The sequence below is a fragment of the Pantherophis guttatus genome, chromosome 4, assembly GCF_059756535.1.
Source record: "Pantherophis guttatus breed Tessera chromosome 4, ASM5975653v1, whole genome shotgun sequence".
Taxonomy (NCBI): domain Eukaryota; kingdom Metazoa; phylum Chordata; class Lepidosauria; order Squamata; family Colubridae; genus Pantherophis; species Pantherophis guttatus.
The window spans coordinates 153,839,069-153,858,235 of record NC_142066.1 but is presented as its reverse complement, the minus strand read 5'-3'; the positions used below and the strand labels follow the sequence as shown (position 1 = coordinate 153,858,235).

The 19,167-nt window shown below is 43.0% G+C and overlaps 1 protein-coding gene across 1 annotated transcript in view; it reads left to right on the top strand.

Moving 5' to 3' along the window:
• Positions 1-19,167, top strand: part of GARS1 (glycyl-tRNA synthetase 1) — a 41,012-nt gene that overhangs the window by 19,527 nt on the left and 2,318 nt on the right. Inside the window, exons 5-15 of the mRNA XM_087893116.1 lie at positions 1,535-1,623; positions 4,484-4,560; positions 5,269-5,414; positions 6,342-6,491; positions 8,364-8,526; positions 9,872-10,036; positions 12,055-12,163; positions 13,565-13,709; positions 15,283-15,368; positions 15,563-15,672; positions 16,743-16,836. Coding sequence (XP_087749242.1) covers positions 1,535-1,623; positions 4,484-4,560; positions 5,269-5,414; positions 6,342-6,491; positions 8,364-8,526; positions 9,872-10,036; positions 12,055-12,163; positions 13,565-13,709; positions 15,283-15,368; positions 15,563-15,672; positions 16,743-16,836 — 1,334 coding nt within the window. The remainder of the gene's footprint in view (positions 1-1,534; positions 1,624-4,483; positions 4,561-5,268; positions 5,415-6,341; positions 6,492-8,363; positions 8,527-9,871; positions 10,037-12,054; positions 12,164-13,564; positions 13,710-15,282; positions 15,369-15,562; positions 15,673-16,742; positions 16,837-19,167) is intronic.

Below are 19,167 nucleotides of genomic sequence, written 5' to 3'. Positions count from 1 at the left end.
AGATTCTGGAGTTTCCAAGCCACTTCTCACGATAGAAGCGGCTCTACAAACGGCGGGGCTGGCGGTCCTTAAAAAGGCACCGTCTTCACCGGAGCCAGAAAAACCGGAAGTCACGTTAAATCTTTTTATTGTTTAAAAAATGTTCCTCTGTCTCCTTTTCCCTTGTCTTGTCTTTATTTTTTTCAAAATCCAATTTTAAATCCAGATGGAAGATTCCTTTTAGGGCTTTCGTTTTAACTTTAAAGTTCCTCTTTTCTTTTTTTCTCAGCTTAAATTCCCAAGTGCAAATTAGCCGCTAATTGCTCATTGGGACTTCTTTCAAGCTTTTAAAAAAATTTTCTTCTTACCTGTGAGTTGGCCAAACACTATTTTTTGTGTTTGAACAGATTGAACAGAGTAACAATACTCTGTTCAATCACCACTCCTGCACTTCCTCTTTCTGATCGTGGCCGATCCTGCTTTTGACAGCTCCATGGCTGCCTTCCTTTGCCAATGGGTAGAAGACTAATGCTGGCACTTCAGGGAACTTGCTCTTTCCCTATCCGTGGCATCTTCTTTCTTCACTGTCCCTACAAGACAGCTATGATACCTAGGGATATCGGTGCTCTTCTGGAGCTCCAGAATCCACATCATATCTCCCAATGCCGGCCACGCCCTCTCTCAGCCTTCCGTCCTCCTGAGGTGAGTAAAATGAGGACCAAGATTCTTGGGGGGGGGGGAGACTGACTCTGCAAACCGCTTAAAGAGGGCTGTAAAGCACTAAAGCGATATATAAGTCTAAGTGCTATTGCTATTTAATATATTTTAAAATATAGATTCTAGAGAGACTCCTAGAGTCCTAGATATAGACTCCTAGAGAGTCTCTGGAGGCTGGGGACAGCAAAAAACGTCACTTCCTTTCCCACTGGGAGTTGGGAAATGGACCGTTTCAGTCCTCCAGAGGGCCGCTGAGGGAGTGGGGAAGGCTGTTTTCGCCCTCCCCAGATGCATAGAGAGGATCTGGAGTCAGGTGAGAAAGAAAAATGGGCTTACCTGGCCATCGCGTGCCAGGAGCAGGGGGGAGGGGGGGTTGTGTGCATAGGGCGGAGCGCATAGAATTATGGGTGTGGGCATGCGTGCACGCAAACCTCCCCCGCTCCCCACCTCCTGGCACATGATGGCAAAAAGATTAGCCATTACTGTGCTATACCATTTCAGACAAGTGGCTCTCCAGTCTCTTCTTAAAATCACTGCAGTTATTAAGTGAATCACACAGTTGTTAAGTGAATTTGTCTTCCCCCCGTTGACTTTGCTCACCAGAAGCTATGGGGTGGGGTTTTTTGCAAACAAGTCATGTGACCCTGAGACAGTGTAGCCATCATAAATGCATGCATGCCGGTTGTCAAGGGACTGAATTTTGACTATGGGATGCTGTGATATTTGTAAGCACAATGATTTTATTTAAGTCACATTTTACAATGTCGTCATATCTGTCGCTAAATGATAATATTTTGGATAATATTATTTTGGAGAATATTGGTATTTTTCTTTGCAGGACTTCTGGACATGTGGACAAATTTGCAGACTTCATGGTGAAAGATGTAAAAAGTGGAGAATGCTTCCGAGCTGATCACCTCCTGAAGGGTATGCCTTGTGTTATTTCATTGTCTCTGTCTAATTCCATCATAAGAGCAGCTTACGCTGATGTTTAGGACCTGTCTGTAACTTCTTCTTGTCCTAACATCCACTCCACTCCACAGCAACTATTGGTATCTTACAGATAAGAATTAAAAGACAACAAAATGTCTGGAGAGTCTTAGTCATCCAGGTCATCATCCCAAAGGTGCTTTTTCAGGAGGCAACTGGACTTATTTTTCCCTTGAGGAAAAATACTTTCAAAGACAAAAAAGTCCACATTATGGACAGAAAGTACTACTGGTTTGGAAGAGGCCATTTATGTTAACAGAGGGGGAGGGATAAAACACCACCTGTCTCCTCTTTACAATGCATCCCTTTCAGCAGTCCCAAGAAAGTTGCACCCCCCATTTGCATTCTGAGTCAAGTGATTCAAGTGGCCTCAAGAGCTCTCAGGAAGAGTACTAACGACCAGATGACTGCAAAGAAATGCGGTCCTTCCAAACCCCCTTCCACCCCCCCCCCTCAATCCTGTCAGAACGAATCATTCTGTTGCCTCCACCATCCTGCCAGAATCGATGAAGCTTCCTGGATGAGAAGCAAAATTTCTTCTTCTTCCTCAGGGGGAAAAACAGTTCAGTTGACTTTTGAAAAAAAGTGCCTTTGGGATAAAAGACAGCAGATAGTCCCCAACTTGTAACTGCCTTGTTTGACAATGGGAATTTTGGGCTCAGTTATCGTCGTAAGTCAAGGACTACTTATATGTTGAAGAATGTCCTATGAGGAAGACATCTCTGATATTTCTTCACTTCTCAGTATTTGTGCAGGCTTCATGATGGGAGCATCATGGTGGCCTAGAGGTGGAGCTTTCACCTCGGAATAAGGAGGTTGTGAGTTTGATCCTAGGTAGCTTCAGATAGTTCTCTCTTCAGGCGCAATGAGTAATTTTCTGCTGCGAACGCCACGTAAGTGGCAGAAAGGGCACCCGGCCAGTAAGTACTTGAGCTCCATTCCAATTGTTCAAACTCCATCCTGATGCAGGGAATTACAGGGTCATTCTCACTGTCAGGAAGTTTCTCCTTAATTCCAGGTTGCTTCTCCCCTTAATTAGTTTTCATCCATTGTTTTTTCTCCAAAGCACCAGAAGGCAAGACAAACAATGGATGGAAACTAATTAAGGAGAGAAGCAACCTGGAATTAAGGAGAATTGATACCATCGACCATGGTATCATGCTGCACCGGTTGGAAGAGTTAGGGGGTTAGGGAGTTAACCTAACCTAAGAGTTAAGAGTTAGGGAGTTAGGGGTGGGAGGCACTGTGTTGCGGTGGTTCTCCTCCTTTCTTTCTGACCGGTTGCAGTCTGTGTTGACAGGGGGACAGAGGTCGACCCCGAGGCCCCTCATATGTGGGGTGCCGCAAGGGTCGGTCCTCTCGCCTCTCCTGTTCAACATTTATGTGAAGCCGCTGGGCGAGATCATCCGTGGTTTCGGGGTGGAGTACCATCAGTACGCTGACGACACCCAGCTGTACATCTCCACCCCGGATCACCCCAACGATGCCCTTGAAGTGATGTCCCGGTGCCTGGAGGCCATACGGATCTGGATGGGGAGGAACAGACTCAGGCTCAACTCATCCAAGACCGAGTGGCTGTGGTTTCCGACGTCCCGATATAGTCAGTTGACGCCATCACTGACTATTGGGGGCGAATCATTGGCCCCCACGGAGAGGGCTCGCAACTTGGGCGTCCTCCTGGATTCACGGCTGTCTTTAGAAGAGCACTTGACGGCCGTGACCAGGAGGATTTTTCATCAGGTTCGCCTGATTCGCCAGTTGCGTCCCTTTCTGGATCGGGACTCGTTACGCACAGTCACTCATGCCCTCGTCACCTCCCGCCTGGACTATTGCAATGCTCTCTACATGGGGCTCCCGTTGAGGAGCACCCGGAGGCTCCAACTGGCGCAGAGTGCGGCCGCGCGGGTGATAATGGGAGCGACATGGCGCTCCCATGTAACACCTCTCCTGCGCGAGCTGCACTGGCTCCCGGTGGTCTTCCGGGTGCGCTTCAAGGTTTTGGTTACCACCTTTAAAGCGCTCCATGGCTTAGGACCTGGTTATCTACGGGACCGCCTACTACCACTAATAGCCTCCCACTGGCCAGTACGCTCTCATAGAGAGGGACTCCTCCGGGTGCCGTCAGCCAAACAGTGTCGACTGGCGGCCCCTAGGGGGAGGGCCTTCTCTGTGGGGGCACCTACTATCTGGAATGAGCTCCCCCCAGAGATACGGAGGATCCCAGATCTGCGCACCTTCCGTCGCGCTCTCAAGATCTTTTTATTTCATCAAGCTGGCCTGGCCTAATCTTTTCCCCTTTTTCTTTTATAATGTAAATTTTAATCTGTTTTAAATTACTGGGGTGTTTTAAATCTGTCTTGGCCCAAATTGTTTAATTCGGTTTTAGTCTGCTTTTAAATTTTTGTATTTATGTGTTTTATTTTGTGGCTGTTCACCACCCTGAGTCCTTCGGGAGTAGGGCGGTATACAAATCAAATAATAATAATAATAATAATAATAATAATAATAATAATAATAATAATAATAATAATAATAATAATAATAATAATAATAATAGAAACTTCCTGACAATGAGAACAATTAACCAGAAGAACATCTTCTCTGTTGTGGGTGCTTCATCACCGGAGATTTTTAGAAAGAGACTAGATGGCCAGTTGTCTTAAATTGTATAGGATTTCCTGATGGAGCAGGGAATTGGACTACAAAACTTTGAAAGTCCCTTCCAGCTCTATTCTGATAGATTGACTAAAAGGAAAATAATTACTTATGGACCCTATTTCCCTCTCTCCTTTTGCAGCCCATTTACAGAAGCTGATGTCAGAGAAGAAATGTACTGCGGAGAAAAAGATGGAAATGGAGAATGTGATCACGCAGGTCAGTCGGCAATCTGGCAGGCAGAAATGGCTCTCTCGTACACCAGAAATTGTGATTGTGATCCCAGGGACCTCTGAAGCTCTCTGCAAAGCACATATATTTTAGAACAACGCAGGAGCTGCTTCTGGTTGTGCATTTCTTTTGTTGCGAAAAGGCTTTTATAAAACATCTGTGATTTGTGGTTTTTCTGTCAGTTAAATAAGCACTCAGTGGCCCTTGCTTTTCAAAGGGGTGGGGGGTGGGGTGGGGGAGGGTGGACAGGTAGATTTCCAAAAAGGAGAACCAGGATAAATAATATAAGTAGTCCTTGACTTATGATTACAATTAAACCCCAAATTTCTGTTGCTGAGCAAGATGATTCTTAAGTGAGCTTTGCCCCTTTTTCTTGCTTTGTGGTTAAGTGAATCACTGCAGTTGTTAATTTAGTCGCGTTGTTGTTAAGCGAATCTGGCTTAATCTGAATCCCCATTGACTTTGCTTGCTGGAAGGTTGCCAAAGATAATCAGATGACCATCTGAATTTTGATCACATGACCATTCGGATGTTGCATCAGACATACATGGGAAAAATTGGTCCTAAGGCACTTTTTTCAGTGCCATTATAACTGAATGGTCACTAAATGAACTGTTCTAAATCAAGGACTACCTCTATTAGGCTGATTTGTATGTTCCTGGGTAAATAAGACGGTCTTTCTTTTTTTCCTGCTAGCTGGACAACTACAATCAGGAACAGCTTGCAGATCTGTTTGTCAATTACAATGTGAAGTCCCCCCTAACAGGAAATGACCTCACTGCTCCAGTGTCTTTCAATCTCATGTTCAAGACCTCTATTGGTCCGGGAGGAAACATGGCTGGGTATGTAGGTGTATGAAAATGGGGTGGAAGGGGAGAAAGAGGGTGCTTGGGTTTTACTGGATTTGAATTTGTCCCTGCATTTGTAATTCCAGCTGGTTGAGTTTCCTTATTTGAGGGAGGATCTGGGGATCGTTGCTTCATTCTGGTGGACAGGATGGACCATCCCTTCAAAGAGGAAAGAAACAGCAAGGTGTGCCAGTGGACAGCCTCCAAAACTCTGCCTTGTAGTTTCCTCATGTAATTTGGGAAGATCTAACAAACCTAATGCCAGGGGATTTACATTATAGATAGTTGGGGGAATTCTGGGAGTTGAAGTCCACTCGTCTCAGAAACCCTGCTTTAGCAGCCCAGGGCAAAGCAAAGTGAGAGTGGGAATCATTTACTGGGCTCCGTCAGAGCAGTTATTATTGCAGGTAGCCCTTGACTTAAGACCACAATAGAATATAAACAAGACAGCTGTAGAGTGAGTTTTGCTCCATTGTACGACCATTTTTGCCACAGTTGTTAAGTGAAATACTTCAGTTGTTACGTTAATAACATGCTTGTTAAATGAATCTGGCTCCCCCGTTGACTTTGCTTGTCAGAGTCTTTACAAGACTTTGCTTGTAAAAGGGGATCACATGACCCCAGGACATGCAACCATCATAAATATGAATCATGGGATGCTGCAACGGTCGTAAGTGTGAAAAGTGCTCATAAGTCACTTTTTTAATGCCATTGTAACTTTGAGCGGTCACTAAACAAATATTTGTAAGTTGAGGACTACCTGTTCAACTATTAGTTCCTCATGGTAGGCGAGATTTTCACAGAGATACATTTGGGAAACTAGGCTGTCTTGTCTTGCTATCAGCTGCTAAGCGTTCCTGCTTTCTCTTTCTTCCAATTATTGTTTCCACCCACCACCCACCCACCCCCACCCTCTGATAGATACTTGAGGCCAGAGACCGCACAGGGGATCTTTCTGAACTTCAAACGCCTTTTGGAATTCAACCAAGGGAAACTGCCTTTTGCTGCTGCTCAGATAGGCAATTCTTTCCGGAATGAAATCTCTCCTCGCTCAGGTCTCATCAGGGTCAGGTAATTGCTCTGAAAATTTGGGCAAAGAGTGGGAGGGAACTTGGTCCTTACTGGATTTGATAGATGTATTTATGTTATTTTTACTGGTTCATCCTATTTCTACAGCCACCCATCTCTTAATCAAGGGACTCTAGTGGCACACAACAAAAGCTAAAATAATATACAGGTAGTTTTCGAAAGTTTCTGTTGCTAACTGAGACACTTGTTAAGAAAATTTTGGCCCATTTTACGACTTGTCTTGCCATGATGGTCATAAGTCACTTTTTTCAGTGCTGTTGTAGGTTCAAATGGTCCCTAGGTGAACTGTTGTAAGTTGAGGACTATCTATGTTGCTTTTATGGTTGTAAGCTGTTTAGAGTTGCCTTGCAGCAAGATGAGCAGCAAATAAATAGAATATATGCTACTTGCACAAGCTCCCGAAGTTTGATTACATGATCATGGGGGACACTGCAATGGTTGTAAGTACAAGGACTGATCATAAGTCACTTTTTCCAGGCCATTGTGACTTTGGACATTTGCTAAAAGAATGGTTGTAAGTCGAGAACTATCTCTTACTACCTATAAGCCATGGACTACCTAGTAAATCATAGACTGTAAGAGTTAAAGATCAAAATGCCTAACTGATAATCTTTCTTACAAATGCCTCCTCTTTCTCAGAATGCATTTGTATATCCAATTCCACTTTTCTTGCTATCAGCCTGAATCTGCATCTCCCCATGCCCCCCTCTAGTGATAAAATCACCACTCTTTGCCGCTTTGGCATGTGCCAAGTTTTTTAAAAAAATCTTTTGTTATAATACATCCCAGAGAATAGCAGCATTAGGGTGGGTGGGGGGGGGTTGTGACAAAGAAGACATTGAATATTTGGCTCTTTGAAGACATAGTGCTTGAGTTACAACCCAGCCTATTATGTTCATAAATCGTAAAATTTGTAAAACAGGTTAGTCACAAGGTTGGTCACATATTGACCTGACTTTACAACTTCTTTCCTGGTGGTTAAGCAGATAGCAGTAGCACTTTTATAACGCTTCACAGTGCTTTACAGCCCTCTCTAATGGAATGGGACAACTCACCACAGCCAAAAAGCTGCAGGACAACTTGCCTTGGGACCATTTAACAATTCTATTTAATTTTTTAAAATAAATAAAAAATATTTTATAATTTTTTCCATTCACATTTCATTCTGTTCCCTCCTTTTGCATCCTTTCTTTAATGATTCTATTCCACTATTTGTTTGATATTAGTGTAACTCTTTTCCCATAGCAAATTGGCTGTGGCAAGTTAGCTTGGTGAGTTGACCATGGCAAACTGTCATTGTCCCCTCTCTAAGCGGTTTACAGTCAGCTTATTGCCCCCCAGGACTCTGGGTCCTCATTTTACTGACCTTGGAAGTATGGAAGGCTGAGTCAACCTTCAGCCGGTCAGGGTCAAACTCCTGGCAGTGGGCAAGAGGCAGTTAGCTTCCAATACTGCATTCTAAAATGCAATGGTCGTGTGACCACAATGATTATTAAGCAAATGTGGTGCTCATAAGTGCAAGTCCACCGTTTGGGATAGGCACGGTTTTGCCAAAACCCAGAAGTAAGTGCCACGTTTTCTTTTGCAAAATCATTGTAAATCTCTTGACCACAGGCTGCTGCAAGCAATAGTAAATGATTGTGTTGCCAACCATCTGAAGTGTGGTCACATGACCAAGGGATATGTTGATTGTTGGAACTTTAGATCCAGGTTGTAAGTCCCCTTTTTCAGGCAGGTCATAACTTTGAGCTGTCACTAAGCAGCCAGTTGTAAATCGAGGATTGTCTGTATCTCCCTAAGATTTGCTCTCTTATCGAGAGAAGTTACAATCCGAAGTGTTTCTCTTTGTTTCAGGGAATTCACAATGGCAGAAATTGAACATTTTGTGGACCCCATGGAAAAATGTCATCCTAAGTTTCAAAATGTAGCAGACCTCCACATCCTCTTGTATTCTGCCAAAGCCCAGACCAGTGGGCAGCCAGCCCGTGTCATGTGTTTGGGGGATGCCGTTGAGCAGGTAAGGACTGGGGCATTCTTGTGGGGAGGAGGAAATCCTCTTGACTCTCTTAGTTACATTCAGTGTAGAAGGAGAATGAAATCAGATACAGACAACACCTGAATTCATGGAAACGTCCAAGCTGTTTGCTTTATGGCAGCTGGGTTTAACTCTGTACCTGCTGAGGGTTGGATTTCCCATCCCATAATCTCTACCCATCTTCCACTGGAATTTTAAGTGCAGAGAAACCTGGGCTGCAACACATTGGAAAGGCTGCTTGGCAGACTTAAGATAGAGCATGGCTGGCTGGGGAATTCTGGGAGTTGAAGTTCACACATCTCAAAGCTGCCTTGGTTGAGAAACACTGAGGTAAAATAGTCATAATTGAATACTCATCATGCCCTAAGGAGCCCACATAAAGTATCTGAGAAAAGATTTCAGTATTTTGAGGGAAAATGCAGAAATCTCTTCCCAGTGAAACGGGGGTGGGGGGGTGGGGAGGAATTGGGGTGACATGAACTAGGACTAGGGGTGACATGATGGTAATCTTCTAGTACTTGAGGGGCTGCCACAGAGAAGAGGGGATCAACATATTCTCCAAAGCATCTGAAGGCAGGACAAGAAGCAATGGATGAAAACTAATTAAGGAGAGAACCAACCTAGAACTAAGGAGAAATGTTCTTAGTGGGCAGTGGGAACAATTAAGTAGTAAAACGGCTTGCCTACAGAAGGCGTGCTCCAACACTGGAGGTTTTTAAGGGTAGACTGGATAGCCACTTGTCTGGAATGGTATAGGGCAGTGATGGTGAATCTTTTAGATACCGAGTGCCCAAACTGCACACGTACGCATTCCCAAATGGAAAGATGCGCAAATGTGCGTATATGCAGACGTGCAAATGTGTGCATGCATGACATACACGTGCGCATGCGCAGCAGAGACCCAAAGACCGGCAGGAGGCGGAGCATCCCAACACCAGCAACACAGCAAGAGCTAAGATCTTTTTCTTTCGTGAACTTCTGTTTCGTCATTTGCAGGGAAACAAGCTCACAAAAGAAACACCACAAAGATCTAACCTGGGGTGATGCCAGCAGAGAGGGCTCTTTGTGCCACCTCTGGCACGCATGCCATAGGTTCACCATCATGGGAATGGGGTCTCCTGTTGAGCAGGGGATTGGACTAGAAGACCTCCAAATTCCCTTCCTGCTCTGTTATTCTGTATTGTACTGGCTAAGTATTTGCAGAATTTCATTGCCAGGATACTTCGAGATGCCAAGTAAGGGAAGGCTTGGAAATTTTCTGGAGAAAGGGTTTCTGCTTACAGTGTTTGTTCCTTTGAAAAGCCTGTTTGCTTCTCTGCTTTCCCAGGGGGTGATCAACAATTCTGTCCTGGGCTACTTCATTGGCCGGATCTACCTCTACCTCATCAAAGTTGGCATCTCTCCAGGGAAGCTTCGTTTCCGGCAGCACATGGAGAACGAGATGGCTCATTACGCCTGTGACTGCTGGGATGCGGAGACCAAAACCTCCTATGTAAGCAATAGCAATAGCATTTAGACTTATATACCGCTTCACAGTGCTTTATAGGCCTCTCTAGGCGGTTGACAGAGTTGACCTTTTCCCCCCAACAAACTGGATCCTCATTTTATCCACTTTATATGGATGGAAAGCTGAGTCAACCTTGAGCCAGTCAGGATCAAACTGCTGGCAGATGGCAGAATTAGCCTGCAATACTGCATTCTAACCACTGTGGCACCACCCAAATGCCAGACTTTTGAATTCTTGGGTGGAAAGCCCAACTCGTGGGTGCGTGTGCGTAGGTCAGGGGTGAAATGCTACCGGTTCGCTTTGGTTCAGCCGAACCGGTAGTGATAAAAACTACCAGTTTGGGTGAACCAGTAGTTAAAAAAAGCTGCCAGTTCCTCCAAACTGGTATTTCTGACAATCAGCTGTGCCATGGGGTTTAGCTTTGCTAGAAAGCAGGAAATCCTGCTTTAGTGCGCAGCAGCATGCACCAAAAGGAGGCTTGGGAAGGTAAGTAGAATGGCGGAGGGGATCAGCTGTGCTGCGGGATTTAGTTTTGCTAGAAAGCAGGAAATCCTGCTTTCTAGCAAAGCTAAATTGGCAGCACAGCTAATCACCCCCCTCGTTTCTACTTAACTTCCCAAGCCTCCTTTTGGGGTGTACTTTGCATGCACGTGTAAGTTCATGCAGTGCAGCGGGCATGCACACTGCGTTTGGTGCATAGCATGTATGCACGGCCAACAAACCGGTTCAGATTTCACCACTGGCGTAGGTGCATGCGCACATGCATCTTAAGGTGAATCTTGTGATGAAAGCTGAAGTTGAATTTTCAAGAGGTGCCTCTCCAAAGGAAAATCTGCCAGTTCCACTTTTAAAATGATTTAGTTATTATGCTTCTGAAATTGAGTTTATAGGAGATTCGGGAGGTAGATCTTCTTAAGCAGATTGCCATAGGAAGTAATGTGAAAACTCCTTCCTGTATGCAGTCCTTATCTCCCAGCTATCCATGGTTAGGGTTGAGTTTATAACAGTTCTCCACGGCCAACTCTCTACAGCCAACTTGCTGCAGCCGACCCACCACAGGGCAACCAGCCACAGCCAATCAACCACCGGACAACTCGCTGCAGGACAAGAGTTACACTAATATCAAAGAAATGGTGGAATGGAATCATTAAAGGATTGAAAAGGAGGGACAAAATGAAATGAGAATGATAAAAATTAAAATAATTTTAAATTTATTTCAAATAATTAAATTGAATTGTTAAATTGTCCTGTGGCGAGTTGGCTGTGGGGAGTTCGCCTCAGTGAGTTTTCCCATTCCGTGTAGGTTCAGCCGATAGTCACATGGAGTCAAAAGCTAAGAAAAATCAGACCTGGCTATGATTGGATGGGAGGCCACTGGGAAATCCTAGAACAGTTGATTAAAGAGTTGAAAACGATAACTGGAAAAAGACAATGAACACCACTTACATACTGTATTTAAGAAAATATTTGCACATCCCGGGAGATGAGTTTGGCTTAAAGGCAATTTTCCCTTCTTGTTGCATTTGCAGACATTTCATGCGATCCAGTACAGTTAGTCCTCGACTTACAATTTAGTGACTGTTCAAAGTTACAACAACAAAGTTACAAGTCAAAAAAGGGACTTATGGCCGTTTTTCACATTCCCCCATGGTCACGTGATCAAAATGCAGATGTTTTGCAACTGACATATGGCGGTTGCAGTGTCACAGGGTCAGGTGATCCCCTTTTGTGACCTTCTGACAAGCAAAGTCAATGGGGAAGCCAGATTCTTCCCCATTGACTTCCAGGCATTTCTGGAAGTATTTTTTTTATTTAATCTAATGCTGCATGTTTGATGGCATCCTTGCGAGTAAGGAAGTTATTATTTAACAAAATGAAAACATTTCTTAGGTAAGTGCAAGGTGAAAGGCCTGCTGGAGCTTCAAACTGTGCAGGATTGCTTTGATGTCATGATTTGTCTAAAGTGAAGGCTTCATTTTTGTTTTTGTTTTTTACTTTTCCAGGGATGGATTGAAATTGTTGGCTGCGCTGATCGTTCCTGCTACGATCTCTCCTGCCATGCCAGAGCCACCAAAGTCCCTCTTGTTGCTGAGAAGCTTTTGAAGGAGCCGATATCCTTTTCTGAAAGAAAGCTGTGGCTGTTTTCTGTGGCTGGTCCTGTCCATTTTGGTGTGGATGAGCTTTACAAGCCTTCGGGGCCATTAGGGTGAAATCAAGGAACTGCTCTGAGCTAAGAGCTGTGGGTTTTTTTTCTGTGATTCCAGCATAATCCTTAAATGAGATGTCAACTGTCTCAGTACAGGTAGTCCTTGATTTACACTAATTGTTTAGCGACCATTCAAAATTACAACAGACCCTGAAAAAGCTACTTATACCTAGGATTCATAGTTTGTGTCCCTTCAGGTCATGGGGCTGCATATTGGGCACTCAGCATGTGGCCCTCACTTGCAATTTTCTGCAGTATCCTGTGGTCACATGACTGCAATGTACTCTTTTTGGGGGGGAAAGCTGTGTTTACTTCCTGCTTTCAGCAAAAAAAAAAAAAAAAGCTATATAGTGCATAATAAGTTTGCTTAACATCTGTGACTTCTGCTTAAAGACCATTTCACAAATTTGTGAAATTTGGGTACGATCATGCGGTGACTTTATGATTATCACAATTTACAGGCTTAATTTTGGTCGTATGTTGAGGACTACTTTGTACCCTGTGCTGCAGCTAACTCTTGCCTCACTGTTGGGAGACTAATCTGGTTCTTTAAGTTGAAATTGTCAAATGTTTTGAAAGGCTGCATAGAAAAGAGGCAGCTTGAGCTGCTTCAGGATTTGAAAGTTAATTTCGTGAAGCCATTGAATAACTGCAGAACAGCAGGGCCGGACAGAGAAGGTTACAATCCGTAATCAAAGTTTTGTATCTTGAGAGGTAGTCTTCCACTTACTACCATTCATTTAGCAACCATTCAAATTTAGAACAGCAGTGAAAAAAATAATTTACAACCAGTCCTCCTGTGATCCAAATTTGGGCATTTGGTAACTGACATGTATTTATGACGGTTGTAGCATCCTGAAGTCATATGATCACCATTTGTGATCTTCCAAGCTGGCTTCTGACAGAAAAGTTGAGAATGGGGGAATCTGGATTCACTTAACAACTGCATGACTCAACTGCAGTGATTCATGTAACAACCATGGCAAAAAGGTCTTAAAACTGAAGCAGCTCACTTAACGACTGTGTTGCTAAGCAATGAAAAATCTGGTCCCGGTTATGGTGGTTAATCAAGAGCTACCTGTAAAAGCGTAAAGAAAAGGTTGTAAAATTGGGTGCGACTCACTTAACAACCTCCTTGCTTAGCAACGGAAGTTCTGCTCCCAGAACTTGATTGTAAGTTGAGGACTACCGGTAAAAGCGCAAATGAAATGGTGGGAAAGATCAATTAAAAAAAGCATTTATCTGCCCCATGTGACATCATATGGACAGACACATTTGTAGTTGGATTCCTTAGCACCACCTGTACAGAATTGCCAACATTGTTCAGTTTGAAGCAAATAAGGGAGCCATAGGGAAGGCATACAAGAAGGATGCCAAGCTGGTGCTGGAGTATCTTGCCATCTGTGACGAGTGTTACATCAGTGAGATGGAGACACACCTGAATGAAAAAGGGTAAGCTAAGCCTGACAGAACTGGGTCTCCTTGGGAGCCGTGAGAGTCAAGATTTTTAAACCCAGCATTCCAACCCAATAAATGTGGACATCCGGTGTGATTTTATTTAATTTTCTTATCAGTGGCCTAGAGGTGAAGACTTTTGCCTTCTACCCAGAAGGTTGAAAGTTCAATCCTAGGCAGCAACATGTTTCTCTATTAGGGAGAAAATATCTGCTGTGAACTCCATATAGGCGTCAGGAAGAGCATCCAGCCAGTAAATGCTCAGCTCCATTCAGTCGCCCCAACTCCACCCCAATGCAAGGGATTATGGGTCATAAACAATTCTCTTTTTTATGTAAGTATTGTGAGATACTTAATAAGTATCTCACAATACTTATTGATGGATACCCAACTGCTCATCTTCAGAAGACTGATCACCTTTCAGAGAAATGATAATAAAACCAGCAACAATAACCAGCAGTTTCCAAGTGACTTGCAAGATCAGCTTCTTGTAAAGAAACTTGAAGCCACCTAAAAGTGAACTGACGAGTGTGCAAGGCACAGTCCTAAGAGCTAATGTTGGTGCAACCAAACTTTAATAGGAATCTCTTTGCTTTAGAGGAGCTGAAATTTCCTCTTCACATCAGAGGATTGCAACCTCCACCCACCAGTTCCCTGTTGCATGTTTATTTATTTACTAATTTACTAATTAACTAACTACATAGTCCACCCATCTCACTGTCAAGCTAACTGGGCAATTTATAGCATCATAAAGGCATAAAATAAAACAATGAAAACATCATCCCACAGAGACTTTGTGGGATGAAATTGGACTTTCTTGGTTTTTTTTTTTTTCCTTTGAAAACATTTCATTTCTCATCAATGAATTGAAGCTTTGAGTGAACAGTGAAATGTTTTCAAAGAAAAAACAAAGTCCAGTTGCCTTTTGGAAAAAGCACCTTTGGGGCCACCATGAGCTGAATGATTGAGAATCTCCATAAACATAAATAACATTAAAACATTCTACAATAAGAATTAAAACACTTAAAATTAACAAAAACCTAGATAAAAAGGGACCAATATTTAAACAATAAGGATGGAGGTGGGATCTTCTAATCTAAACACCTCCAGGGTGGGATGACTCCAGTCAGGTGGCAACAAGGCCCCTTTGGCAGGCCAAGAAGGGGGGCCAGGTCTCCCCACAAAGGGCACAGTGTCCCAGAGGATGGGAGCCACAAGAGAAAAGGCTCTTCTGGACCCACTGGCCAGAATTCCTTGACCAATGTGGACCGTGATGTGCCCATTCTGCTGGCACAGATGGGGGCAAGCCAATCCCATTTGGGATGAGATATTCCTCAGGTAGCCTGGACCAATAAAATAAAGGGCTTTCAAGGTGATCATGAACACCTTGAATTGGACCTGGAAAGAAACCAGCAACCAGTACAAGTTACACAACAACGGTATCTCACAAGCCACTTGAGGGACTTCCAGAACTCTCAGCCTTCTGCATTCTGTATTAGTTGCAGCTTCCAAATATCCCTTTACCTCCACAGTTCAGCATCCTTTTGACACCCCTTTCTCTCCTTGGTAGGGAATTTACGATTGAGACAGAAGGGAAAACCTTTCGGGTAACAAAGGACATGGTCAGTGTGAAGAGATTCCAGAAAACCTTGCATGGTAAGTCTTCCTTCCTTCTCAGCTCTTCAAAAAATAGAGCCGCTTCAGCTGAAGTGCCAAAAATCATCTTGAGGGGGCAGCAGAATGTTACTATCTTTCCTCCCTCCCGACGCTGATGATAAAAACAGTCTTAAACCTGGAAACTTACTGAATCTGACCCAGAAACATTAGATCGTTGTTGTTTTGTTTTCTAGTGGAAGAGATTGTCCCCAACGTGATTGAACCTTCATTTGGGCTTGGAAGAATTATGTATACGATATTTGAGCATACATTCCGCATCAGGGAGGGAGATGAACAGCGAACGGTAGGATTTCTTGTAGCCATAAGGCATTTACCTAGGGGCTCTGAATTACAGTTAGTTCTCAACTTAAGACCACTACTGAGCCCAAAATTTCTGTTGCTAAGCAAGACAGTTTTTAAGTGAGTTTTACCCTATTTTACGGCCTTTCCTGCCACAGTTGTTAAGGGAATCCTTCTTGTGGTTAAGGTAGTAACATTATTGTTGAGTGAATCTGTATTCCACATTGACTGCTGATCAGAAGGTCACAAAAGAGAATCACATGACCCCGGGACACTGCAACCGTCATAAATATGAACCAGTTGCCAAGCCTCCAAATTTTGTTCACATGACCATGGGGATGCTACAACAATCCTCAGTCTGAAAAATGGTAATATCACATTCTTCAGTGCCACTGTAATTTCAAACAGTCACTAAATGAAATGTTGTAAATCGAGGACTACCTGTATTTATTAAATTTTTATCCTGCTTTTATTATTTTATAAATGAGTCATGGTGGTGAGCATATTTATTACCCCTGCCTCCTCCTATTTCCCCACAACAACAGTCCTGTGATGTGGATTAGGGTGAGACAGACGGATTGGCCCAAAGTCACCCAGCCTGCTTCATGCCTAAGGCAAGACTAGAACTCGTGGTCTCCTGGTGATTGACTCAAACCCAGTTGCCTTTCATGGCTAAAGTGGGATTAGAACTCATTGTTCCTAGGAATTGGCTCAAAGTCCCTTCATTGGTTTTCATGCCTGGCAGGACTAGGACTCACTGCCTCCGGGTTTCTAAGCCAGCATTTTAACTGCTATACCAAAACGGTATAGAAATGCAGAGCAAAAAGTTAAGGCTGTTTAGTATTGTACCATGCTGACAAGAGTCAGAAGCTACTGTCTGTTTTGTTTTTTTCCTACACCCCTTTTTTCCTGATCTTTATTTTCATTTGTGTTTTATAATATATTTTAATAAAATTTCTTGAAGAAAAATGTTTCAAACTGGGTGGGTCTCACAGTCCTAAATAGCCACGCGAAGTTTGGTTCTACCAGCTCCATTTTTCTCAGTGTCTGCTTGCTGTTTTCTCTTTGTACCAGTACTTCAGCTTTCCTGCTGTGGTGGCTCCTTTCAAATGCTCCGTTCTTCCTTTGAGTCAGAACCAGGAATTCATTCCATTTGTGAAGGAACTCTGTGAGTAAAATGCTTCCCTGTAAATAAAGATTATTTGAATGAATTATTTCTGGAAAGGGGACCTACACGTAGTCCTTCACTTATGACTTCGATTGAGCCAAAAATGTCTGTTGCTAAGAGAGACATTTGATAAGCAAATTTTGCTCCATTTTACAACTTTTCTTGCCACAGTTGTTAAGTGAATCTCTGCAGTTGTCACGTCAGTAACACGGCGGTTAAGTGAATCTGGCTTCCCCATTGACTTTGCTTGTCAGAAGGTCACAAAAGGGGATCGTGTGACTGAGATGCTGAAATTGTTATAAATATGAATCAGTTGCCAAATGTCCAAATTTTGACCATGGAGATGCTGCGACATCAGGATGAAAAAGTCATAAATCACTTTTTTCAGTGCTGTTGTAACTTTGAACAGTCATTAAATGAATGGTTGTAAGCCGAGGACTACCTGTATGGGGATGGAAGTATCATATGTCTGGATTTTGTCAATGATAGTCATGTTCACTGAACAAATTGATGTATTGACCTGTATTATGGTGTTACCAGCACTAGAGATCTGCAAAGAATAGGAAATATGATGAATGGGCCAATACTAGTGGTGAAATGTAAAATTTGTTACTACCGATTCTGTGGTCGTGGCTTGGTGGGGTGGGGTGGTAATGTGAGTGGGTGGATGTGGCCAACCTTTTTTTTTTTTAACTTTTAAAAGCATTTTTTCTATAAGCTCTTCGGCCGAAGAGGTTGCAGAAAAAATGCTTTTAAAAGCCTCTGACATCCCAGCTGAGCCGCATGATCATCAGAGGCGGGTTTTTTTTGTTGTTGTTTGTTTGTTTTAAAAGCTTTTTTTTTTTTTTTGGCCAAAAAGGTTGTAGAAAAAATGCTTTTAAATTTTTTTTTAAAAAGCCTCTGATGATTGTGCGGCTCAGCTGGGAATATGTGTGTGTGTGTGTGCAGGGATTTTTGCTACTGCTTCTCCGAACCACCTACCGCCATCGCTATCGGGTGATCCGGTCCGAACCGGGAGCATTTCACCCCTGGCCAATACTTTATGCTCTTCCAGCTTCTCCCTCATTGAGGGAGAGGAAACTATTTTGAAAACTTTTCATTTCTTTTTTATTATTTTATTTTATTATCTTTTATACATTAAACCTGTATGTCACCCATCTCGCTATCCAAAGTGATTTCAGGCGGCTCCCAATGCAATAAGATACATAGAACAGTGACAGCTAATCTTTTCGGCACCAAGTGCCAAAACTGGAGCGTGTGTGCATGCCAGAGCGCCGGAATCCAGAAGAGCAGCTGGCGATGGCGCACATGCCCACAGAGAGGGCTCGTGCCACAGGTTCGCCATCATGGGTATAGAATGTATAAAATTATATATAACTATAAATGCTATATAGAATTATAATGATAAACAGCAATTAAAATCACAAGAGTTGAGCACCAACTAAAAACCAAGAGCTTGAATGGAGCGGGGATGGTGCCTTCTCTGTCACTGCACCAACCGCCTCCTGTCTAAAGTATAAGCTGTCCTTTCATTCTCCATTTGAGAAATGCAAAATGGACTTTTAGGATATTTTGGGCTTCGATTTGGGTTCTTATTTGGGGAGACCTTGCGGAATTCATGTTTTCTTTATTTCAGTTGTAAAACATCGTGTAGAGTTTATGCTGTATTTTTGGGACATGAGGGGGGGCTGTATTTTTCTAAAGATTTCATCCTGTAAATAAGGCTGTCTTTAACTTATAGATGCTCAGATTCATAGCCAGCAATTTGGTGACTTGTATTGCATTCATCTTTACAGATAGTTCTTGACTTATGACCGACTGGTTGTGTAGCAATCATTCAAAATTAGGAGAAAATTATTACTTATGATTAAAGATCTGGTGATTGTCCCCCACAATCACTTGATTGCTCAGCAACTGGCCTGCATTTATGGCTACTCGCAGTATCAGGTAGTCATGTGGCCATGATTTATGACTTTTTTTTTTTTTGCTGCAAATGCCCATTGTGGACAATGCATTTACTTAAAGAACACGTGTTCACTTAACAACTATTCACTTAACTACATGTATGTATTTGTGTGTGTGTGTGTATAAAAAATCAGGCATAATCAATCATGTGAGGACCCACTTAACATCCGTAATTCCAGGTTCAACCATGGTCATATGTCAGGGACTATGACATACCTGTAAGCTTTTTCAGACTAGACAAATTTATTTATTTATTTAATTTTTGGTTCGATGTATATGCCGCCCTTCTCCGGAGACTCAGGGCGGCTTACAATGCATTAAGCAATAGCCTTCATACTTTTGTATATACCTGCTTAGTAGGACTTT